This window comes from Semicossyphus pulcher, unplaced genomic scaffold (assembly GCF_022749685.1).
Source record: "Semicossyphus pulcher isolate SPU_LCO1_2020_fin unplaced genomic scaffold, fSemPul1.0.p SCAF_8, whole genome shotgun sequence".
NCBI classification, from domain to species: Eukaryota; Metazoa; Chordata; class Actinopteri; order Labriformes; family Labridae; genus Semicossyphus; species Semicossyphus pulcher.
In genome coordinates this window covers 13,900,948-13,925,957 of record NW_027211759.1, presented here as the reverse complement: position 1 = coordinate 13,925,957, position 25,010 = coordinate 13,900,948, and the positions used below count along the sequence as shown (strand labels likewise).

General features: G+C 38.6%; 2 protein-coding genes across 3 annotated transcripts; both read right to left on the bottom strand.

Annotated features, from left to right (window-relative positions):
- Window positions 1-1,216: 1,216 nt before the first annotated feature.
- Window positions 1,217-5,629, bottom strand: tph1a (tryptophan hydroxylase 1 (tryptophan 5-monooxygenase) a). Its single transcript, XM_069687265.1, has 11 exons — window positions 5,540-5,629; window positions 3,474-3,608; window positions 3,155-3,338; window positions 2,965-3,065; window positions 2,795-2,862; window positions 2,509-2,705; window positions 2,286-2,421; window positions 2,066-2,192; window positions 1,859-1,954; window positions 1,509-1,642; window positions 1,217-1,391 (listed from the first exon to the last, which is right to left on the bottom strand). The coding sequence occupies exons 1-11, from the start codon at window positions 5,627-5,629 to the stop codon at window positions 1,217-1,219; spliced, it is 1,443 nt and encodes a 480-aa protein (XP_069543366.1).
- A 9,377-nt stretch (window positions 5,630-15,006) lies between these two features.
- Window positions 15,007-21,846, bottom strand: saal1 (serum amyloid A-like 1). 2 transcript variants are annotated; one of them, XM_069687263.1, is made up of 13 exons: window positions 21,746-21,846; window positions 21,135-21,334; window positions 20,683-20,784; window positions 19,947-20,030; window positions 19,759-19,838; window positions 19,611-19,670; window positions 19,414-19,529; window positions 18,240-18,405; window positions 17,766-17,848; window positions 17,473-17,658; window positions 16,543-16,700; window positions 16,326-16,418; window positions 15,007-15,276 (listed from the first exon to the last, which is right to left on the bottom strand). In XM_069687263.1, the coding sequence occupies exons 1-13, from the start codon at window positions 21,747-21,749 to the stop codon at window positions 15,199-15,201; spliced, it is 1,410 nt and encodes a 469-aa protein (XP_069543364.1). In that variant the 5' UTR covers window positions 21,750-21,846; the 3' UTR covers window positions 15,007-15,198. The 2 variants fall into 2 exon arrangements, with proteins under 2 accessions (XP_069543364.1, XP_069543365.1); XM_069687264.1 differs by lacking the exons at window positions 21,135-21,334; window positions 21,746-21,846 and adding an exon at window positions 20,912-21,018.
- Between the last annotated feature and the right edge of the window lie 3,164 nt (window positions 21,847-25,010).

Sequence of the window (25,010 nt, the reverse complement as noted above, 5' to 3'; positions counted from 1 at the left end):
GTATAATAAGTTGAAGTTATATCAGTCACACACAATCCTATATGCTACCTGTTTTAATGTGTTGTGACATTCATAAGTTTCTATTTCAGGTTCCTTTATATTCCAAATAACATCTTTACACGCCTATAAAACCAATCTTTGATTAAGTGTTCAAGGAATAAACTTTAAAAATGTAATTAATGCTCTGATTTCCATCTTGGATAAACACTTGCTCATGTCTGTTGTATTAAATTATGGATTTTTTTTTACTTTGATGTGATGTGGCAGACGGATCAAAAGGATAATTATTCTTGTAACACTTCACAACTTGAACAAAATTATAATCATCTCTTTCAGGGTCCTTGTTGTTATCATTGATGGGCATCTTCTTCTGCGTTCAGTATCCACCACCAAATCACCATGACGCCATCAAAAGCTAACAGGTAATACACCATTTGACACACTGTGTAGACACAATAAACATTTTATTTTTATTTTTAAATATTTTGATACATGGCCTACACATGATGTCTATATTTCTTTACAGTAGAAAAATAATGTTTTGATTTCAGGAGTACTACAATTATAAGTAGGTAATCAAAATCATCACTGAAAAATAAAATAGTTCAGGGTACATGGGCCAAATCTGTCGTAGTCAGCCATCAAAACATTCTTATAACACCAGTTCATACTTTCATAATTTCCCTCAACAGCACACAAAAAGGAACATGATACACACACCAAAAGAATACAAACAAGATACATTTTATACATATCACTGAAGTGAGGAAGAATAAATGTGAAAGATAGGAATAAGATGAAATACAAAAGAATTCACATGATAATATAAAACAGCAGTGTTAACAATACAATGATGAAACCACATCTGTGTTTGTTATAGCTGGGGATGACTTAAAAGGGTTTTAAAGTAAGCGCACTGACTGTTTGCAATAAAGACACCAATTGTGCTAAGTACCACTGAGGCTAAACAGTGAGTCAGGTAAAGCAGCTCTTTGGGTTTGTGCAATTTACTGATTTCAGAGTCTAATGCGCCTCTGTACATTTTATAAGACATTTACCATGCAGTGGAAACAACAGAGCGTTTAACCAAAAGCAGTGCACATTCATTGTACTGACGAAGGGCCACACACGGGCAATTTCTCTACAGCGGTGCATCAGGGTGAATGACAAGCGTTGACGGACAGTAGGTAGATATCTTTTCCTGCAGCGTGGGCAGTCAGACGCCCAGCTGCTTGTTCAGTCGGCTGAGGGCGTCGCCGACGATGTCGAGCTCGTGTCGGAGCTCCTCCACCACGCTGTTGATGCTGGGAGTGTCTTTTAGCACGTCCACGCTCTGGGTGTAAGGGTTGTATCGGACTGTGAAGGGACGCTTGATGGTCTTGGCAAACTCCCTGAAATGCACATTATGTTATCATTAGAATAATATGTTTTAGATCTTTAATTGAATATGAAAAACAGTGTAGTTTGCTGATCATTTTTTATTTGATGTTATGAGTGTCCGTGCTCACCTCATCTTGACTTTGGCTTCCTCAAAGCTGTCTGACACAAAGTAGACATCCTGAAAAGTTGTGATGATGCATTCTTGCTTGGATGTAACTTTGGGGTCGAAAGGCATTATCCTTGCATTGCCAGAGAGTGCATGCTGTAAGGGAGAAACATAGTACACAGATGTTGCAACCATTGTATGAAACAATAGCACACATTCAGGTCATTTCAGGTGTCAGTGCACAACCCTCTTTAAGGGACTACTTTTCCATTTGCGTAATACAATATTTTAAAGGGTTTGTCTGGTTTGAAAGTGGATTTATAGGTGATATAATGCTCTTCAGCCACTCTAGGTCCTGTTAAAATCTTTTACCTTCAGCTCACTGATAGACGACAACAGTCCCGCTCCGTACGCTCGCAGCTGCCCTTCTTGTTTGCATAGGCCAAACTCCACCGTGAAGAAATAGCACTGGAAAAAAGGAAACAGACCCAATGAAGAAAAAGCATTCAAGATTTTACTTTTGTGATTATCTTTATTGAATGTGATCTGATTAAATGTGCCTGTATAAGTGCAACTCACTGTGGCCAGTTTCTGAACGGCGTCGTCTGAGGCTCCAAGGGAAGCAAGTCCGATCTCCTGAGAGAACTGGGCGAAGCTGGGCTCTGCCAGCAGCGGGACGTGACCCAGCAGCTCATGGCATGTGTCCCTAGATAACAAATGATAATAGAATATAAGAACAAAAAAGCTCTGTTTCAATGTTGACATCCCTTTTGTGAATAGAGTACTGTATGTTACTCACGGCTCTGGGGTGTATAAGGGGTCGGAGCTGTGCCGCACGTACTGGGTACAGTGGAAAACACGGAAGGCCAAACCGGCAAGGAAGTCCCGCGGGGACAGGTAACCAGCCACGGGCCGGATTGTAAATCCTGTGCGTTCTGAGAAGATTAAAAACATTTTTCATGATTAAAATAAATTGCGTTTCCTATTTTTTATTTAAAGATTTTATTGAAATGAAAACCTACCCCTGAGGAAGCGCGAGACATCTTCCAGCTGAGGGATGTTGTCCTCCCGAAATTCACAGTATTTGGACAGCAGAGGCAGGTTCTTCAAGTATTCCCGGCAGGCGTGGGTGGGGTACAACTTGTTGAGCTCCCTGTACACAACTCCCCAAGTCTTCACTTCCTCCTCTGTGAACTCAATTCGAGGAATGGGATCCCCACTGCAACAATGCAAAATAATTCTCTTAATATCACATTAAAACTTTACTGATTTCAAAACAAACCATCTAAATATATAAGAAAAACTCACTGTTTGTATGACATGGCAATATCAGCAAAGTACTTTCGCCTTTTCCGGTAAACATTGTCCTTGAAACCCTGATGAAGAGCAAGACAGAAGGCCATAAGAGAACTTCAAATTGAAGAAGTTTGCAGTATTTTTTATGAACTCAACCAATGGGCTGATTGGAGCCAACATACCGGATGATCTGCATCCAAGTCGGAGCCGTACATGAGGACACGGTTTGCACACTTGTCCAAGTCTGAGATCTTCTTTGGGAACCAAGGGACGTTATACATATCTGCGAGGAGAGAAAAAAGATGTGTTCTTTTCTATTGTATGGTCCAATATAAAATATTTGTACTATAGTATCAGCAGGATTTAACTTACCTTCCTCTTGTAGACACGAGTTATCTGGCGGCTCCATATCCACCACGCTCACATGCTTCCGAAGCAGCTGGATGATTTCATTCAGTTGTTCGTGGTCGCTGTCGCAGTCCACAAATATTTCAAACTCAGAGTTGCGTCTCTTGGATTTTCTGGACTCTATGTGGATGAGGTTGACGTGGTTTTCCTGCAAGAAACGTAGAGAGTTAGTGTTAAGTTGCACACATTGGTTTTTATCATCAGTTTGATAATAGATTGTAAAGGTGATATCCAAATTGAAACTGAAATACATGAAGCATAAGTATAATAACGTTGTCCTTACTTGGAAGAGTTTGAGTGCCTTCACTAGTCCTCCCACTTCATTCTTGAGGGAAAAGATGATTGTCGCTCTCTCTTTCTCTGATGTATTCTTCTTTTCTGAGTTTTCTTCGATTTTTGTGAAGGTTGATTTGTTTATCTGAGAACAGTAATGAAAAAAAGGTTAGATTTTAATCCAACAGTTTCAACATCGACTAACCAACTGTGGCTTGTCCTGATGGTAAATGTGAGGAGATATTTAACTATTATCAACTTTCTTGGAATAAAATTTATGATCATTTCACAGCAGAACTTTACACTTTTGTACATTATCGTTGAATGTAAAACCAGAAAGTAAAGAACTAATTTCAAAACAAGATGTAAAATTATTTGAAAATGTGCCACCAATAATTATAGTTATGTGAAAACAGCACCTCCTAGCCCTGCACTACACAGTCTCAGTACCCTTCACCTAAATGCAGTGTTAAAGCTACATATATGTATATACCTGATTTGAATTAGACCCAACTTCAAGTCAAGCTCACAAAATGCATTTCCTTTGTGACTGAACCACAGCACAGCAAATACATCAGGCTACATGAAAGCTATCGACAACCGGGTTAACTTCCCACCCAAAACTGTCTACCAATACTGCTTCTGTAGCTAATATTCCCGTCACCCTGGAGAGGAAACGTGGCCTGTTTCTTCACTTTCATACAGATAAAAGAAGGAATATTAATGCAGAAACACATGTGGAAGCGAACCAGCCCTGCTTTCCATTCAGCACCCTGGACAGCGCTCTCACATGCGCGCTGCACACGCGAGGGGGAAATTCATGTAATCCGGCATCAGATTGTAGAAGTAAGACTACAACGTGCTAACAGCACAGAAACACTAATCTGCTGAGATTGACTGCGGCGTTTTCTCGTTCTCTTTAGTTTTACAGACATCTGATTGAGACGCTTTATGTTATCAATGTCATCGCGATTTAAAAACAACGTTTAACGTGTCGTTCTACATTTTAGAAGAGTGGTAAAAAGGTCACAAAAATCAGTTAAATTCTGTTCAGTTGTTGCCTACCATATTTCGCCCATCGAGCACTGCGTAGACAGCGCGGCACACCAGTTTTCGGTGGAGCCTGCTCAGTAGTATCCCTGAAAGCATGAGTGTATGGAGACTGGATCAGGACGCTCACCGGGGTCAACTCTTTGCGTCTCGGTTTAACGAAGATGAACTTGTCTCTGTCTCAAAGAATCGCCTTACTCTAATCTCATTTAGATAGACGGGAAGCCTATTATTAGCTCCTCGCATGCTGAGATCTTAGGCAGCGTTTAATCACTAAGCACGTTTTACGATGATTTTACGCACAGCTTCTACTCATTTAAGTTTCCTTTAAGCTTTACATTTATTTTCAATACATGCATTGCATAATTAATTTGATAATTTAAAAGATATAATGTATTATATTCGATAATTTAGTATTGATTTTGGCTTACATTTGTGCTTCTGATAAATTACGCAAAGCAGCGCGTGTCGAGGTGCCAAAGTAGTTTCAATTCGAGGTAATAGAAACATAATCGGAACGCCTGCAGAAGCTCCAAAATGGAGTCACAACTTAAACATTTTTTTGTCTTTGATTTATTTAATAACTTTTTGGTGCAGACTTTCTCTTGACGCGGATTTGGCACGCGTCGTACGCTGCATTGATTAACTTATCTATTTGTCCTTTGCATGTGCCCACAGGAGACATCACACACACTGGTCGCTTTACCTTTTATCTTTTCTCTTTTTACGATGGAAATCAGCGAAGGATGCGCAGACTGGGCAATAATGAGTCTTTTATGACATGAAATTGAAAGGTATCCAACTTTAAACCTATTAACCCTTTGACGTAAATTACTCTATAACAATACGGCTTAAATTAATCTGCGCTGACGACAACGTGAAGGCTTATTCATTAAGACGAGCCGGACCGATCTCCTCAGCAACACGGTCTTCAAATATCACATACAAGAAAACACCTTCTTGGGTTGTAACCTCGCTTAAGCTCTTATTACAGAGCACTTAAAAAAACAAAAGTGCTTATCTTACCTCATTGTTGAGCAGTTTTTCTTCAAAGCCAATGTTCATGGAGTCAAAAGATCGTCCTCTACGTGGTCCTTCGTTTTTGTTTGAGTACATGTTAAAGTGCAGTTGGGTTATTCGCCTTTTTATGTAGTTCTTCCAGGTGGATTATCTAAATAGCCTCCGCTATGTTAAGTGGATTGTCTACCCCGAGAAGCAGCGCGCCTCGCTATTTAACAACAGGGTGAAAGAGGAGGGGGCAATAATCTCACCCACAGCAGCAAATGGAAAAAGAGCAGCTCTGCTGGCGTCATAGGGGAACGAAAGGGGGATCTTTTATTTCAGCTAAAGGCCTGAAACAGCTTCAATGAGATCAATCACAATGTCTGAGAGAATGAAATACCAGATTAAACTGCTTTCTATGAAATATTTAGCTTTTACTTTGAATGTACCTGCAGCTTCTGTCATAAAAAGATATAAAACAGGACATTAATTATTGTTAGGTTTAGTTATGACTAAACGACTAAAACCAAACATGAAAAATGTGCCACAGATTGAACACATGTAGTTTGGATTCAGGCCTTGCAGTGTTGATACAAGCAGTTAATTCTTCTTGTTTGTTGACACCTTGAGACTAAGAAGAGGTCAAGGTTTAAGAGGATTCAAGCGTAGCCCACCTGCCTTCATTGTGCAGTGATCCAAACATGCCCCCTTTTTCAAATCCAGCCCTCTGCACTGTAAGCACCGCCGGCTTCTCGTGCACATAACACAAATAATCTGCGTGTTTTCTTGCCTTTAACACTGTGAGCCTTTTAATACGATCCAGACAATCAGCGGAGAAAGCCTCAGGGGGCACTGAACTTTAAGACACCTCATTACTTACAACAGATAACACCACTGTTCTCTAAGCTGTAGTCACCTCACAATTAGGCCAGGTGAGACGTCTTCGTCTGTGAGGCTGTGTGATACATGTGGCTGATGCACATGCTTCTTGTCTCAGGTGGTCCCGGCCTGTGTCACTCGTGACATGGACGGATGCTTTACACAACACAGGAGCCATTGAAGGGAACTTCCTCTTTGTCAGATCTGCTCTCAGATCAGATCAAATCGGAGCCATTTAAAGGTACAATTCACCACTTTGTAATGTGAGGGTATCGTGTCTGTTCTGGTGCTCAGTGTAGTCCATTAATATTAACACCATTCATATTAACATAGGAATGAAAGAGCCCCTCCAAAAGTAACTGCATGTTCCAGTGTGCATTGCACAAAGTTTGCAGCAACAGAACCTTCCCATAAGATCAGCAAGGCATGAGTGAACATGTTTGCCTGACTGTTTGCTTAAGCTCCTTATCAACACCACCTACATAAAGCAAGCGGTTCTGCATCAGTGTGCAAACAGTATATACACTAGCTGAGCCGCAACACACAACAAATGAACAAATTTCACCTGTTGAAAGCTCCGCTGAAACACATTACGTCTCCATTTTACCCCTGCTTAGAGTAAGCAGTGTTAATAACTTTAAGCAATAATACCAGAGCAAACAGACGATATATAATCTATATTATCATATAGGGAGACATATACTGTGTATGGGAAAAGTCAGCTTCTTTTTTGTTTCTGTGCACATGGTAGAAATGTGTACATAGTTTGATAGTCCTCAATTTGCCTTGTAAGAATTAATTAAACTTCACACTTGATTCATCGCTTGATTTTAGGTTGTTGGTCAAACAAATCAAGCAACTTGAAAACATCACCACTGAGAAATTGAAATGTTAATGTTTTTTTTAACTTTTCTGACGTGTAGACTAAATGTTTGAAATAAAAAAAAAATTGATTTGATTCGATGGAAAGGGTTCTTTCTTGGGCATGTAGTAATAATGACAATATTTAAACTGTATTTGTTCAGCTCATTTGAAGCGCTACAGAAAAAAAAAGCATAATATCATAATATTAATTGTACAAATGTATAATTAGTAAACTTGGAATGGTATAAAACTGTAGAATCATTTTTTCTAAATAAAGCTCACTTGCATCCACCAGCTGGTCCAAAATGCTCTGGTTGTGGTGCTACCTGCATGCTGATTCTCTTTGTCACAATTTCTCTGCAAAGGTTGAAACAAATCTCCAAAATGTAGTTTATACCACAGACCAAAATCGTTTCAGTCTTTTGTTAGTGTTTTTATGTTGTAATGATCTTTACTTTAAAAAAAAAAACACAGCCTTATTATAAGAATGTGATGAAAGAACACGCATGACATTTTGCTAGCTCTGGCTAACATAACTCCATGAGCTCTGGCAATGCACTTTTGTTTGCTATCGTCAAATGATAAATGACCTGGAATCAATTCTTATGTTGCGATACGTCACGTTGCGGTGCGTTACGTTGCGGTGCTTTACGTTGCGGTACGTCACCTTGTGGTACGTTGCGATATGTTGCGATATGTTGCGGTACGTTACGTTACGATGCGATACGATACGATACGTTGCGATACGTTGCGATACGTTGCAATATGTTGCCATATGTTGCCAAATGTTGCGATATGTTGCGATATGTTGCAATATGTTGCCATATGTTGCGATATGTTGCAATATGTTGCCATATGTTGCGATATGTTGCGATATGTTGCGATATGTTGCGGTACGTTACGTTACGATGCGATACGATACGCTACGCTACGTTACATCACGATACGATACAATATACTAATAATACATAATAGTATTGGATTAGTGCATTGACTTGCATACTTGAGAATACCCAGTATGCTATTTCAGGCAGTATCAGAGGCATATCTGACACTGGTTTCTCTATTAAAATAACTGTAAGTTGTCCCCCTGTAGTCCAGCGCCTGTTCATTAATATCAGAATACATCAGGGACATCACATGTAATTCACGAAACTGTTGCAGCCTGACAGGCATTGTAGACCTTATAGTCTATCATAGATTATAAACATATGACTAATACATGGAAAAAGGTTGAAGTCCTGTCCCTAGAATAGCTATTGTGGCTTCCTTATTCATCAAGAGGAGAGAAAGGCAAGGACACACAAAGCCTACTGAATGGTACGTCCGTGTTACTGTTCATGATTCAGTAATGAACTATTCCTTTCATGAAGCCCCAAACGCTGACGTGAGCACTTTGTGAGCACGTAAGCAAATCTCGTTATTAAAACGTTTTAACAGACAAGAACACTTTTATGCTGCAGATGCTCTGCTGAGGTGTTTGATCTCCGCATGTCTTGACAGCTCCTGGATCAGATCTCCGTAATTTAATCTCAGCGCTCAAAGCTGAATCCAGTTTATAAATCACACTTTTTTCTTCAGTAAACATGACTACACTGCTTTTATAACCGGCCCTTAATAAAATTAAGTTGTAATATTAATATTAAGGTATGTTTTAACACATAGTTCTGACTGGTTTTAATAATGTGATTCTGTGCGTGCAGTCTCCGCTCTGCCATTCAGAGGGTAATTGACACAGGTGCTTTGAGATGCTTTAAGCCTACAAGTACTTTGACAAGGGTCAGAGAGGGTAGCATGAATAGGATGGGTCATTGTGGTTTGCTGTTGTGGTGACCTCCACATAAGGTTATGTGGAGAGTTGTCTCTGGGTAATTAGCCTCAAGGATAACATAATGTCACTCAGTAATTCAGCCATTAATACACAGTTTGCAAGGTAAAGATTTAACTCTCACCACCAGCAATCCTTCTACTCTGTAACATGAATACTATTTCACATTGTGTACATTGTATTTTTGCTTTAAATTCTATGTATATATATTAAATAAAATGTGCATGTGCTCTTCCCTAGTTATAGCTTATGAACTGATTCACCTTTACTCACTATTGATTTATGTGTCTCATGATGGAGCTCTTCATGCACCACTGCTGTCAGATAATGAAGAGTGCTCAATACATTCGCACGTCTCCTCCATGACGACTTTTGAAGGAGCCGGCCATGGAAAGACTGCTGAACAACTGCTGGTTATCTCTGCAACCAAAGTGTGTTCACTGCTCAAAGGATTTTGCAGGTATATGTGAAACGTGTTCATATGTTTATTTTGCAAAAACGATTGCAGCAGCCCTTAATTCTGATCCCTCTGGAGGTTATTGAAGGGGAGATGCCATGTTGTCTGAGCGTGTGAGAGCTGCACCCCGGCCAGTCTGTCCCAGTTCTGTTCACTTCAATCAGAGGGATTTACTGGCAGTGTCTGAGCGTCAAGCTGCAAGACACCTCTCTGGCTAATCTCACCCCTGGTACAAATGCCCAACAGGAGCATTAGACTGTATTAGAACATAAGCCATACATCTTACTGGGCAGTTGGAAAATAAATCATTACAAAATATGACAAAATATCTTCTATGCTTGTTGCATTGTCCACGAGGATGTCAGAGGTCCCAGTGTTTTTTAATGGGGTTCACTGTCAAAGAAGGGTGATGCCAGGTTGATGCAGATGCCACCTGCCTTGCAGTTTTCTAACTGGTCACAATTATACTTGTTACTTAGCAACATAGTTTTATTTACCTTATACATAAGTTACACATCCCTCTGGAGTAAACTAGCAGCAGTACAGGAAACACACCAAAGAAATTGAGTGTAATACAGATTATTAACCCATTAAAACACACTGAAAGTATAAGTTTATTATTAGCTACTATCTCCTTTTTTTACAGGAATACTTTATTTAATAAGACTAAATAGAGAAATTGATTTGATAAATATGAAATATGCACAAAGACTGAGTTGGCTGCTTTTCCATTAGGATAATTCAAATGAGCCAAAACTAAACTAATAAAGTAGCAACACACAAATTTATATTGTCTTTTTAAATATGTTGCAAAGCAAGTGTCGTAATTTAAATTGTTAGCTTGATTAAACAAAAAACATAATTTGCTGGTTAATAATTGAAGTAATTGTTTCGACTTATAACAGTTCTCTTTTTTTCAGTTTAACCTAAATATATAAATATGTAAAATGTACTTGTTACAACAGCTCAAAGTAAAGGACAGGGTAAAACAAGTGATAGATAAAAAATGCAAGGACAAAAGACAATAATAATATTAATACTAAATATATACACTATATACACCTTTGACTTAATGTGGATGGTTAAGTTTTTGTGCAAAAAAAAAAGCACAAAGCCAAAACACACACGGTGTGTGTCATGTCACGTTAAGTGAAATATTGCATAATAAATAATATTGCATGAATTCATCTCTCTAATGCTGTAGGGTAAAGATTTTACAGAGCTGGAAATCAAAGTAAAAACAAAGGAATGATAGTAATTTTGACGACCTCTGTCCGGTTGAGGTGTTTTGTGACTGATGTTCTTGCAATAGGAGTTTAAAAGTCTTTCAAAGACAAAATGTATATCCTTCTGTAAGGATGTTTTCTAAAATATTGTATTTGTACTTAACTTTTGTAAGTTTATGTTCAGTCTCTTTCCACTCCTCACTGTAACACTGGTGTTATTTGAATTTCCAGGGAATTCAAGGTCTCCTAATAGCACTTCATCAATAGCATTCCAGCCTTTCACCTGATCTCGAGCTTTGTTTGAACAACTAACTAATCAGAACAGTGAATGGCCTGCTTACGCACACTTCCTGTGGCAGGACTACACCTCTTTAATTAGCTCCAATTCTTTCAATGCAGAGCAAACAGCGGCATATGCCGGTTGGTGACAGGCGTCAGCGCTCACAAGGACAGGACAGGACGGAGTTGCACCCGTAAACACCTGCCGCCTTTAAAATAGGTAAGGCAAAATAAGGATAGCAATTAAAGAAAGGGTCACTTGAAGTATCATGCAATTGATCACGATGTGTTTATATTTTATTTGGAAATGTTATTTCCTTATACAAATTTATTTGATCAAAATATGATTTAAAAATTAAGGCAGTTATTTTACATATAAGTTCTATTTAAGAAAGAAAAAAATATTATTCATTAAGATTATTATTACATTTTATATTCTATTTTCATTTAACTTAAAATCCCTCTTTATATATAACATATTCATTTTACATATAACGTCCATTGACACTCATTAAAGCACACTGTATAGAAATTAATTAACTGTTCCTTTTCATTATTTATATATAGTCACAAATAAAATGTCCTTTTCATACGTCTGCTTGCCATTTATCGGAGACAATGTCAGATAAATATTGGACTGCCGTTGCAAAGGCTGTTAAATTGTTCACATCCCTGCTGTCTAGTTACTCAACACAATATCCTACCAGATAAGCTAGTTTAGGAAGCAGAACAGGCAGTTAAGGCAAAAGCAAACATCAACGTCACAGCATCACTTCTTTGCAAGCAGGAAACGTCAGAGTCTTTGATATTCAGGGATCACCAAGGGGGAAAGTTTCATTGTGAGGCTGTTGACAAGAGATAGAAAGCCAGGGAACTCAGGAAATGAGCTGAAGGGGGCTTTGATTGCACCCAATGGCATCGTGTGTCTTTATTAACACGCCTTGAACAGGTGGTTGTGAATAGGCTGGGCCTTGGAATCAAAGGAGAGGGAACGTGACACTGTACATGCATTCTTCATCCCTTCATTATCCCTCCTCCGTGCCCAGCAACGGGTACGACACCAGCGTCAGCCGTTTTACACACTCAAGACGGCTTATTTAGAAGATCTTGCCTTTAGTAAATTATATATTTTCCATAAATGTGTTGTTTTTTATCAGCCTTGTGGTGTATGTCCACATCTGGGTGTTCTCGGAAATACTTTCACTGGAATATCCACAGAAAATTCCCATTTTTCCCACTTAATCACAGCATTATGCCTTTTTTTAAACCGATATTTATCACCCCCAAATCATTTGATGACAATGAAAAATTACTAAATCATTTATTTTTCATATTCATGTGTATATTGTCTGAAAAATAGTGTTGCATTCTTTCCAAGTTACATAAGGACAGATGTGAATTTTCCCACATATTCGAGACAAAAATAGAAAAACATTTCACTGTAAGGCAAAATGTCAGGTCATCTAAAAGAACAGCGAGTTGTGTGGGCCGAGGTAAACAGAAAAAGAAGTAGCTGACATCCAGCATCAGCATCAGGCAGGCCTGACATGCCTGAGCGTCACTGACGTGTATGAAGCACCAGGCACACGAGGCGCGGCCGGCCGTGCCGTGTGCATGGAGTCAGATCATATCAAGCCGCTGTGAAAACTGGCAGACTGACAATGAGGTTTGGCAGGGCAGCAGGAACCGTGTGGGCTCCATCCTGATCTCTGTGACATGACATGCCTGGGAGCGAGGCCTGAAGACGCAGCGCCCAGCAAGTCACTGGCCACAAGCAATCTTGAAAGGCCAAGCATGATTATGTCGACATCATTCTAGCCATTTACAACACAAACAGGACATGACTCGCAGATCAAGGCGCCAGCCACCTATGTGCATCACGCGTCTAGTCAAGGTTCACGTGTGTCTCACAGAAAGCAGGGTTAAAAAGAGAGTGTTTTTTTCCCATAGGGTGATCTCTGTCTTGCATTCACTCGGACCATCTCGGGATTTCCATTAGAAAGAGTGTTCTACATATCAATCCAAGCTTTAATTAAAAAGCTGCTATATTCACAGAGCCTCCGTAAGCTCACTGGAAATGCGCAGGTTGTCCTCCTCTTCTCCATGAGTGGGCGAAATGGTGCATTTGGAAACCAAATGAGATCATTGTTGCCAGGCTCGAGCCTTTCATCTAATTTCATTGTCGTTACCGAGTGACTGTCACCCTCTGGTAAACACTTGATGTTGTCATCAGCATTAGTACCATTACTCATATGCTTGGAGGTAACTCAATACACACTCAATAAATCTTTCATTTAAAAAAAGAACAAATAGTAATTATTGTAAAATGTAATCATTAAAAGATGATTAAAGCAGTATATGTTTAATAAGATAAAACACACATTACCACAGAGGTGGAAAGAGTACTAAAATATTCTACTCAAGTTAAAGTACTATTACGTTGATTAAATTTTACTTACGTACAAGTAAAATTAACAGTCAAGTAAAAGTTACTTTTTTAACAGCAGGAGGGGGGTCTCTCCTGTGTAGTGCAAAAAGGACAAGGGGATATAAATCTCAAACTAGTTGTTAGGTATTGAAGGAAAATCTTTACAAATTAGAAGGTGGCTGAAATTGTCCATCCTTCTTTTCTTCACCAATAAACACCAAACAGTCAAACTGCAAATCTATTAATCAAAACGGGTCAAGGTCAGAAGTGTATCTAATATCAAGTATCAGAATTCAACATTTCACCTTCAGCCGGGTCTGCACCACTGTGGTCTGACTTGTCCGTCTCCATCTTCCTTGTGATATAGCGGCAGTTTGTTCTCCTGCCCATCATTCACTGCAGTTGTTTACGGGCAGTGATTTTTTCCCCTTTCGCTTTTTATTTAGGCCTACATTTTTTTTACTCTGTAACAGATGTGATTTAAAATGTTGTGAAGTACAATACTTCAAATAAAACCTACTTAAGTAAAGTAAAATTACAGATTTTAAAAACAACTTAAAGTACAAGTGCACAAACAAACTACTCGATTACAGTAACGCGAGTAAATGTAATGAGTTACTTTCCACCTCTGCAGAACTGCGTTGAGGAATGTTTTATTTCTACCAGTGTTTTATAATTAGGTTTTTAATTAGGAAAAAATGGCTACATCAAAATAATTTTTAGACACCAACCTGCCGCCTTCATACATATTCCTTTAAAAATGTAGTGAGTGAAATCCCACGTTTATCTATGCTAACATCCAGGGTCAAAACATTCCTACTGCACAGTTTGGTTTTTACGCCGATGACACTGTCATTAACTGCAGCAGCGCTATCTCTGCTAAAAAGTATTTGTATTCTGTCTTTAGGATTGTTCAGTCACTGTTGTTTGAACTGAAACTTGTGTAAATGTGTTAAAGAGATTGACTTTTCTTACGAACATTGTCACCCTGAGGGGTTGCCAGGTTTAATTGGTGTCACAGTTTAAATATTTATCTCTTACTAACCCTCCCCAAGGTTCACATTGTTTCACAAACAGGCCTTCTAGTAATACAATGCACTAAGCTAATTGTTTAATTCATTGCACTTCAAATTTCTTAATATGTATTTTAATTTATATTGCATTTGTAATATTTGGGAATACCTAACTATGACTGTTGTCATGTTCATCTATGTCTGGGTCATATGTTTCCTGCAAGGATCCCTATTTTATTTTGAAGGGTTTGATTACAGTGCAGAGTGCTTAATTAAGAAATAGTTCCAGATGTAAAAGACTTGGTGGATGTAGGAGTAGAGAGGTTGTCCGTTTACATTTCAAGCATTGCCAAGATTCAGGTGACTGACACTTCCTCTCATGTTATTGTGGACTGAATCTCTCACTTTTTTTTTTTTCCTTTAAATTTCCCTGAAAGTCTCTAAGCATAAATAATCGGACGAAATAAACAGTTTATTAAAAGTCTAATTATTTAATACAAAAATAAAATTACCATGATAAAGAAAAAAATAAGACAGTCTTTGTCAAACCATCCGCAGCTCGTGACAGTGTGGCATCCTTGTCAAGTCTTTCCAATGGAAATCCAAACAGAGCGACTTGAAGCAGGATCTTTGGAGAGGAAATAGAGGCGACTATAAAAAGCAGAGGTGAGGCTCTGGATGAGACCTCGACACTGATCCGCCGAGCATCTCACACAGGAAACTGTTCCCTCACCATGTCTGCCAGTCGGGGATCAGTCTCTGACAGCATGGACTGCAGGTGCTGAAACTGAACAAGGGGAAGAAAGGCAGGATGGAAATACAATGTTTATTTTCCACAGGAGATTGTGGTGTGTGGCAGCAGTTGCGTCTTCAACATGACACAGGCGCTAAAATTAATCCTGAACACTTAAGTGACTGCACACATGAGGATTAGGCGTTCAGGAAATATGTCGACTTGAATCAATAAATGCATTTGTGATCGAGTCTATAAAATGTGACACTTTAAGGTGCTTATTTTATCCAACATGTTTTTAAATGTGCAGAAGTTGAGAAGCCGTAACCGACCATTTGATATCAATACCTAATACAGAACTTTAACTGTAGTCATACCAGTTTAATTAATTAATTTAATCGCGATATATAATTAGTTACTATTTCATACGTGTTAAATTGTAAAGTGGGACCTCTAAATCTTCAAACTGTCATCAGAGTTTGGTTGCATCACATTTCATACTGACCCAAATATAACACAGATATAAAGATATAACACTTCTAGACTTGTGCTGTTGGAAATGTTCCTCCACATACTATCAGAGTCGTCACTCATGAAGCCTTTTCTATCCATCAGTCAGCACGCGTGTCGGGATGACATGTGATTTGATCCCCTATTCATCTCTGTAGTTATGGCGACAACAGATGCTTTGGACCATCAAAAGCTCCCGTAGTTAAAACTGGGCCTCCTACAAACTGGACCCTTGCAATGTGTGAAAGCCCTCCCTATAATATATATGTATATATATATATATATATATATATATATATATATATATATTTTTTTTTTTTTCAAAGACAAACACAGAATCACCTGACCTAAAACAGCATACACTTTATTTTATATTCCTCACTAATTTGCCCCAGGCCTAATATGTTCTGTTCCAATCACAGTAGATGTGCCTTAGCAGCGCAGTACTGCTCACTGAAAAGAAAAAGATCATCTGTCTGATCAGGGCGTGAAGCCTCACTCCTCATGCTTATGTAAAAAAATATCTTTAATTCTAGCAACTCCATGATTGAATGTAATAGATATCTTGTTATTTTATCAGAACCAGCACTTACTGAAGTCTTATAGTTGTGAGCTAAACTGCCCGCAGCCGTGAGAGAAGTCTTCTCTGTAAGATAACCTTCCTTTATCAAATCTGCCACAGTTTCCTAAAAACACAAAACAGGCATTTCAGTTCAAGAAGAAAGCTCCTGTTTCATTTTTCTTTATTTAAATAAGTCGCATTTAAGAAACTCTGTAAACAATCTGATCCTAAAGTAGGCCACCAAATACCTTGGGAATCTGAGAGCAGATGTCAGCTAGAAACTCAGCTGTGATCTCTGTTAGAGTCTGGAGCTGCTCGTCTTTTGTGTCGTCCTTTCTGGTTTCAGCATTTTTGCGATCACTGTTGTACTGAAGAACTCGCAAAACTGTTCCAATAAGGGGAAGACCTGAGGGCAAAAGACAAGGGATGGGCCAAAATGAGGTTATTAATAAGAAATTGTCAGATTTAATTTATGTACGGGATATCCTAATAAGTCTGAGCTCAAACTCTACGGCAGACTTCAGAATCTAGTCTCTACTCCTGTTGGTCTCTTTTCTGCTGCGTCACCGTCTGACGTCACAAACGTGCCGGAGACAGGGTTAGATGTTACTGTGGTTAGGTCTATATTGTATTGTATTACTCATTCAGTTTATTTATCAAACTCGGCGCTGACAAATTTGGAACAATGTTCGAGCGCTGCTTGGATGGAGATAGCATCGTGCTAGAAAGAGGGCAGAGATTAGCGTGTCGACTCGGGTTTTGTGTTTCCATTATTGCCGGTCGGAGCAGAGGCGATACCTACCTGGGTATACTGCTGAGTCTTTTGACCCGGGTCTGAATGCCAATTTTAACCTTTCCCACTAAGCTAAAAAAAGCCAGGTGTTAGCGGGTGTAAGTGGGTGTTTTGACCGGTGGGAAAGGGGCTTTAGACCCTCTGGCTTTAAGTCACTTGCAACCGTGCACATGAGTAAATTGTTCCAAAATGTAACTACTTTGATTTCAGAGATGCTGTGCATTGGGATTTAACTGATAACAGGTGTGACCTGACAACACAAGGGGTGACAAAAAATGATTTGTAAAGTAATAAGGTTTAATACATCAATTTTCAATTGTGACCACAGCTCAATCTGTGGTAAATTGTTCAACTAAATAACAATAGAAGCTGTTACAAAACTTACTTGCATCACTTCTGTAGCGCCACTGATCCTGGCATCTGTAAAGCGCCTGCAGCACAGCAAACGCCTGAACCAAACTGCTCTTCTGCTCCTGCACGACGACTGGAAGATCGTCTGACTGGCAGAGGTCCTCACATACTACGTCACAGACAAAGTCCCACACTGCTCTGCCGGGTCCATCAGGGGCAGCTAGAAGAAAACAATTACACAACATCCTATTTGTTGTGGAGCACTTCAGTGTTGTGTTGAATTTAATGTCAACAACTGAACTCAATAAATGTGTCGACGGTTCTTACCAAAAGTCTGAATGCCCTCATCTATGGTGGTGAGGAGTTGGAAGGCATGAAGGTAAACCTCTAAGCCATTCGGACTCTCTGATCTGTGGAAACAGTTCAATAATAATCGTATACGTTCAGTACTTGCAGGTTTCTGGTCTCTTATTCTACATGATGGTGCCTTTTAAGCCTGTTCTGGGCTTTTATTTATCTATGCATGACAAATCAAAATCAAATCAATCAAGTTCAGGCAGAAAATACACATTTACTGTGTTAAAGCCTGTGAAATGCATCAGAGAACTTCTCATGTCTTCAGTATGTAAACATAAAAACAAATAACTCCCAGTTTATAATCTATATCTTTATGTGGAAACTGATTACACAAATTAACCAACAACTGAAGGTGCTTTCTATCCATAACATTTTTCTTCTCATCAAAATTGAATCATTTCTTGGAAATGCTACAAAAACTCAACAAACTTTTCAGATTCCTACCTAAGCTGCTTGGCTGCTTCGAGAAGACATGACGCCACGTCCTGACAGCTTTTACCATCCTCCTCCTCCCCGTCACTTGGCTGATCTCTGATCCAACTCTTCATCAGCTCTTCATCGAGATCAAAGAGTTTGTCAACCAGCTCTCCAACCTTCTCAAGCAGGTCAGCTGTGAAACACACAGGGTATTACTTACAATAACCACTTCAGAGAGCAGACCATGGTTAGAAACCATGAAACAAACAGAAGTTATGTTTAAATTCAGTTGTGTGTACTCTTGTGGTGTAGCATTTGCATACTAAACGATCCTTTTCAAAGCATATTGTTTTAGTTTATTAGTGCAAGTATTGAAATCCATCATTGTTTAAATCAATGTATAATTGCTAGCAGACTTCTTCTTCCCTGTCTCTGTTGCAGCATTGCAGCTTAGCTTGCTCTGTTACTGGAATAGTAAGAAACTATAGGCAGGGCTGACGGTGAATGTAAATGGGGACACTCACAAAACAAAAAGGACTGAAGCGCTACAAGAGAGTCAAAACCTGTAAGCAGGGTTCCTACGAACTTTCCATTTCAAAATTCCATACTTTTCCAGACTCAAATTTCCATACTTCTCGGGATAATTTTTCAGACCATATTTGTGGTCAGAGTGCAAATACCTACATATTTATGTAAATAAAGGGTTTTTAAATCGATCTGTTAACATGTATGTTACATTCTGACTATGTATGCTATTATGCTGCCAAATAATTGCCAGTGGATTGTTCCTGTAGCTCATACAAATTATACATATGGGATTATCAAGCCAGTATTAGGAAAACTTGCAATTCCCCATAGCGGCCGTTCAGTCCACCGAGTAGTGCCTTCCTTTAGACATTAAGCTCGCTCTGGCCCATGCTCTCCCACACAGTACACATTTTGGTTGCGCTTGCTGTCTGCTCCAAACGCAATGCGTGTATGATTGATTCATATTTAGAATTTCTCAATTTTATATTATAAAACAGAATAGGGTTAATGGCAGTTAATAGTTCTTTCATAATTATCCAGACCTGGAAATGACTAAAATAAAATTCCACTTCCATTTTTTCCTCTTCCTATGTCTATCAGTTATTATTTGTATATAAAAGTAACATTTTTTTGCTTATTATAGTGGAAGGAAGTAAAAAAAAAAGCACAGTACTGTTGGTGGAACTGCACATGATGAAACAGAGGTTGGAGAGCACAGATGTCTGCAGTCGTATTCGTTGCAGCCACAGGGAACAGACATCTTTCTGAGACACACAGGTCAGCAGCAATCTGCAAACAACATCAGAAAGGATGAAGACTACCATCTCCGTCTCTCTCGGTCTCACATGTCTACTGAAAAGCAATTTTCACCTGCTTGTTTCCAGAAGGGTAGGCGGATCTGTATCTCCAAGAAGAAGCAACAGTACAGCACTGTGGACACACGGGGAGTAGCATTAGGAATAATTAATCACAGCACGGGCCAAAAACTGCTCCAGGGAAATTGTAGATGATGACTTACCCTAAGTCTTCATTTTGGCTAAGAGTCAGACAAGTTTCAGGGAAGCAAGCAATGTTCCCAAGAATTCCTACACAGATTTCCTTAAGAGGCAAGAGAAAAATCTGTCTGTAATTCTCAAAGCCCAGAAATACAGCACAAAACATAGGAGTTTATTTTGACACATAATGAATGAACTTGATTTTACTCACTGTGAGACGTGGACAGCGAGATTTGGCTATCACCCCAAGAAGGATGTCGGTTGCTTTGAATTCCTGCAGAAAACCAGCCACGTCCTGCAAAAATGTTGGCAAACCTTTACACAATTCAATGGTAACTGCAGCACACGCTGAACTGCCAGTGTCATAGGTACATCTAGCTATAAATAATAACAGTCCTGCAATAAATGTTACTTTCATGAGGGTTATACTGTTCTTTTCTAATTGATTATTTTACAGAGATATTGATTTACACTTAATGATCATTTTGGAGAATATGGTTTGAATTTCATTGCATTGAAAATTGCTTAAACAAAACCATTATAGACCATTATAACCTTCAAGAGAGTACAATTTATTGCAGGGCTCTTGTGTTATAAAGCATCAGCTTCAATAGCTTCACCAAATAAAGTGGTAAATGAGAGTATGGTTTAATATTTGTATTAGTGCTGTATCTATCAGACACAAAGACATCATGATAATATTTCATTTTGTGGTTCAATATCCTGAATCCTAGTACCAATTTAGTTTCCATAATCATGTTTAATATTGTATTGTAAAGACTCAACAATAAATATACAACAAAACAGGACATTATTCACTGTTTAAACATTTTGTTTTAGTAATCATCCATTTTACTACCCAGTACCAATCCAAATTAGGATATTTTGCTGCCAAATAAAATCCTGTTTTTCTAGGAAAGGGAGCCTGTTAGAAACACATACTCTACCTTATCCATAGCCATATCCCAGACTCTACATAAGTCTTCCTCATCCTCATAAGGGAGCTGCATCTGACCCTCAGAGTCCACCTCCAAATGCTCTGTGACCATCTAGAATACATGATCATTTCACAAATATTAATTAATGCCTGCTGGGTAAAAGACCATCATTAAACAGTCGGCATCAGGAAAAATAATGCATGCAAATTGTGTTGACAGTGTCTCATCTCCAGTTCACCTGTGTCTATTTCACTGTATCAAAGCTGGATGGATCCACAAGTTACACTGGCAAAAATGTTGTCCCTTTTTGGAATTTGTACACTCCATCAACTTTGTGAAACTACTTCAGATTATACTTTGTTGCTTTTTTCAACTGAAAAACACAAGCTATCTACTTTAATATCCAAGCTTCTTATGAAACTTTATGCCCCAAACTAAGTTAGCAATTACAGTGTGCCTACATTAATGAGCCGAGTCAGGGTGCTGAAAAGCCAGTGCTTGCTATAAACAGTGTCTCCAATGGCATCCAAATCTTCCTCCTCCTCTCCATCAGCTGTGTCTCGGGGTGGTGATGGGTTACGGTCCATTACAGGAGACTGTATTCCGTTTGGAGATGGGGATCGCTCCGTTTCCACCTCTGCAGCACCATCAACACCACTGTCTGGCAAAGGAAAAGAAAAAACATTGGATTGCAGCTGAGTGATAAGAGTACCCCCTGTAGCAATTATAGAGATTTTCTCATGTTGATTCTACAAAGGTAGTATTGTGGGTAGGACATGGCATAGCTTGATTTAGGCGTTAGGTATGTAAATTCCGTCCAGTTAATTTAACTTAAATAAAGGTCAACCAAATATATGAAATATAGTAACACTTTAAGCTAGGTGTACCTATGAAATGGCAACTCGGTGTATGTCGCAAAGAGACAAACTTTATGCACATTTGTTGTCGATATGCTAGTTGTTTTAACGTTTAACAGATTAGCAATTTAGCTAGCAGGGTATTAAAGGTTGGTTGCTATCTATGCTAGCTGTCATGCTCACATTAAACAGTACTTATACCTTACTTAACTCACCCATTGTGACCGCTCTCTTTAACGTATCTAGTTGGTAAATATGGAATGCAATATCATTGCATGTTTTCAGCTTGTCTCAGTCATGGATGTATTATATACACTTCGTACACTTAGTGTATTTTACTATAATCTCGATGCGCATGCGTTAACAGGGTACGTAAGGCGTACTCTTCCTCTTGTGGTCGACCACTTCATCTTAAAGTGAATACCGCCATCTGCAGTGCGCAGAGGGAAGAACAGGCTGTTCAGGCGCTCCTGTTGAGATGACGGAGCAGCAAATGTATAACCGGTGAATGTACCGGTTTTTACTTGCAATAGTGCATGGCAAGAAGTGATGTGACTGATCGAGGAAAACTTCAAAGTAAGGCGTTTATAAAGTAACAAAAGAGAGCACTTTATTCCAGTTGAGTGCGACTAGTTTGCGTTAAAGGCTTCACCGAAATAACTCACCCACAAGTGCACTGGAAACCTCTAGAAAAAGACAACATTTTAGAAATTGTTTAAAATGTCCTTTTTAAGTTTTAAAAAAATATTTTATGTTTATAGTAAGGTTGTACATATTAGCTCATTTTTAACATGTAATGTTTAAGTGTACAAAAAGAGAATAGTTAAACCGTAGTTAAATACCTTGTTCATACCTGGTGTTTTTTGGTCGATGGCAATCAAAAAAATGTTGGTTCACTCTCTCTCTCTGGTGAGCTATTTTCAACTTCCGACCGTTAAAGAAATCAAGAAGCACAAAACACCTAAAAAGAGCATTTACAGATAAAGTTGTTACCATTATATCAAACAAGATAGCGTGTGAGCTTCCCACCTATGACAGTAATCTTCTCCAGTTAGCTTTTCTAGCTAGCTTTTCCTCCTTTTAAAAATTTAACTGTAAAAATATTCACATTTTGTCATAGACTAATCCTCACCTAACGTATTGTACAGGTTTGATCTGCTTTTTACCTGTTACTTAAATTCAAAATATGACGAATATTAACATGTCTGTTTTGGATTCTGGCACACTGCCTTGTTTAGAGTGACAGTGTACAGTTCACTATCAGTCAATATCAGTTTGTTTTAAAGGGAAATGATGACAAGGAAATGAAAAGGTATAATGTCAACATGGATTACAATATCTACCTGTAATCAAAACTATCTTGAAGTAATTTGTTGAGTGTATCGTCCTCCCTTAATCAACACAGTTAAACCTGTCAGACAGGAACAACCATACACCTTCCCCATCATACAGCTGTCCCCCTGTGGGAGTAGTCCAAAGCCTTGTTTGCACTTACAGGAGCAGCTAGGAGTGGCTGTATGAAAACGTGTGACATAACATTTTATTTGTTTCCAAGATACGTCCACACACAGACCACAAAATTAACTTTTTTGTCCATATTACTGTTGTTTTTTGCTTGGTCAGAAAGCAAGCAAATCTACCAGCCTTTGTGCATATTATAACATATGGCTGGTGGCTGGTGCTTATATTGCGCCCTGACTACACATTAAATAACCAAACAGCTTTTGTAAGTCTGAATGTATGTGATGGGATGTTAAATGTCAACCAGCCAGCTGAAGTAAGCTGGTTTGCACAAGTACCTCTGTCCAAGCATTAGTGACCATTATCACCGGGGTCATTTTGGTGTTAAATTAACTGCTCTTGAACTTGGAAAAATATTTTGACATCAAAGTTTTCTCTGTCCCTAACAGAGTTTTTAACTATCAAAAGGGGTTTAAACGCGGCTACTGTAGCTACACCACAAAACTATTGTCATATCAGGTCTGAGGGTTGGAAAGTTTGCAGCTTGATATGACTCCAAGTCTTTTGTGTACTGACTAAACACTGCAGGTAGAGTTTGATCATAATCAAGGATGTAGCACAGTCATTTCGGTACAACATCCTGTGCTATTCAAAATCCAGATGCAATTAAGATAATAATGTTGTCTTACCACCTAAATCAAATATTAACTCAAGGTTATAAAGATATGGATATGTTTTTAAGCTTCATCACTGGCCAATTATTATTAACTGTACAGCATTTTTATAGATGAATCAATTTTTCTAAATTTTAGTTCCCTAGTACACAACTATCAATCAATGAATGTAATCTTACATTTAACAAGCTCTTTTCACTGTTTTATGTTAAATTTACTCCAAATTGTTTGTTAAATCCAACATCACTACTTCTTAAAGTAACACATTTCTACAAGAGCCTTGAAACGCTATACCAGTTAATATTATGGTCAAAAAGTACAAAACAGATGAGATGCCTTTTTGATAGATTATGTAAAGTATGGTTTAACTAGGCAGCCAAGCAAAGGATACGATTATTAGAAGGAGGCCTTGTGTATACATTCTGTTATTGCAGATTATATTTTCTGTATATTTGAAGTTTAACTAAAATATATAATGCAATATCTCTCCCATGAACATTTTTTGAGGAGGAAAGTGTTTGCTCGTTGGCAGTCTTCTTTTTTGCTGTTGCGTGTTTTTTTGGAAGTATTGTGTAAATACATGTGTGCATACATGTGCCTTACATGAATTACAAACAAAGGAGGCTCTTCTCAAAAGACATAGCTCCAAAGTCCTACTAGAGGTCACAGGTAATCTTTAATACGATTAAGAGAAGCAAAATACAAAAACGGTAAACCAGTACTGTGATCTTTCTGAGAAATGTGGCTTAAATTACATCTGGATACCTCATGTTAAGTGGGTTAAGACTGGAATAGTAGAACTAGTGTCCATAAGTGTACAGGTCTGTCAGTCAAGTCCCTCATATCTCTCCTGTTAACATTAGGTCAATCATTTTTCTTTTCTTTTTTTTAAAGATTATTTTTTTGGCCTTTGGCTTTATTTATTTGACAGCTGAAGATAGACAGGAAATGATGGGAGTAGAGAGTGGGGGATGACATGCACCAAATGATCGGCAGATCGGGAGTCAAACTTGCGATTAGTGCGACGAGGACTGTAGCCTCTGTACATGGGGCGCCTGCTCTACCGACTGAGCTAAACAGCGCCCAAGTCAATCATTTTTCTTATGGACCCTGCAGCATTACAGAATCTGACAAGTCACAGATTTCGATTAACACCAGGGGCCAGTTTTACAACTATAGACTTTGACTATGGCTTAGATATAACAAATAATCAGACGTGAGATTGACATCTAAATTCATCCGTCTCATAAAGCAGTTTAGTACTTGACTATCTTAAACGGGACTATGGTGCACTGAATTCTGGGTAAATTAAGACTTTTTTTCAAAACAAAAAAATTGGACGACC

Bases quoted from the DNA above. Each gene is read 5' to 3' on its own strand.
- saal1 (XM_069687263.1), bottom strand. The intron at 17,659-17,765 runs GTAAGAACCGTC...GTTTTCTTCTAG, and splicing joins TGAGGGCATTCAGACTTTTG to CTGCCCCTGATGGACCCGGC. The intron at 16,701-17,472 runs GTAAGTTTTGTA...TTTTGCCCTCAG, and splicing joins GCGCTACAGAAGTGATGCAA to GTCTTCCCCTTATTGGAACA.
- tph1a (XM_069687265.1), bottom strand. From the start codon at position 5,629: ATGTACTCAAACAAAAACGAAGGACCACGTAGAGGACGATCTTTTGAC. The intron at 2,422-2,508 runs GTAGGTTTTCAT...TAATCTTCTCAG, and splicing joins TGTCTCGCGCTTCCTCAGGG to AACGCACAGGATTTACAATC. The intron at 1,392-1,508 runs GTGAGCACGGAC...TGTGCATTTCAG, and splicing joins GAAGCCAAAGTCAAGATGAG to GGAGTTTGCCAAGACCATCA.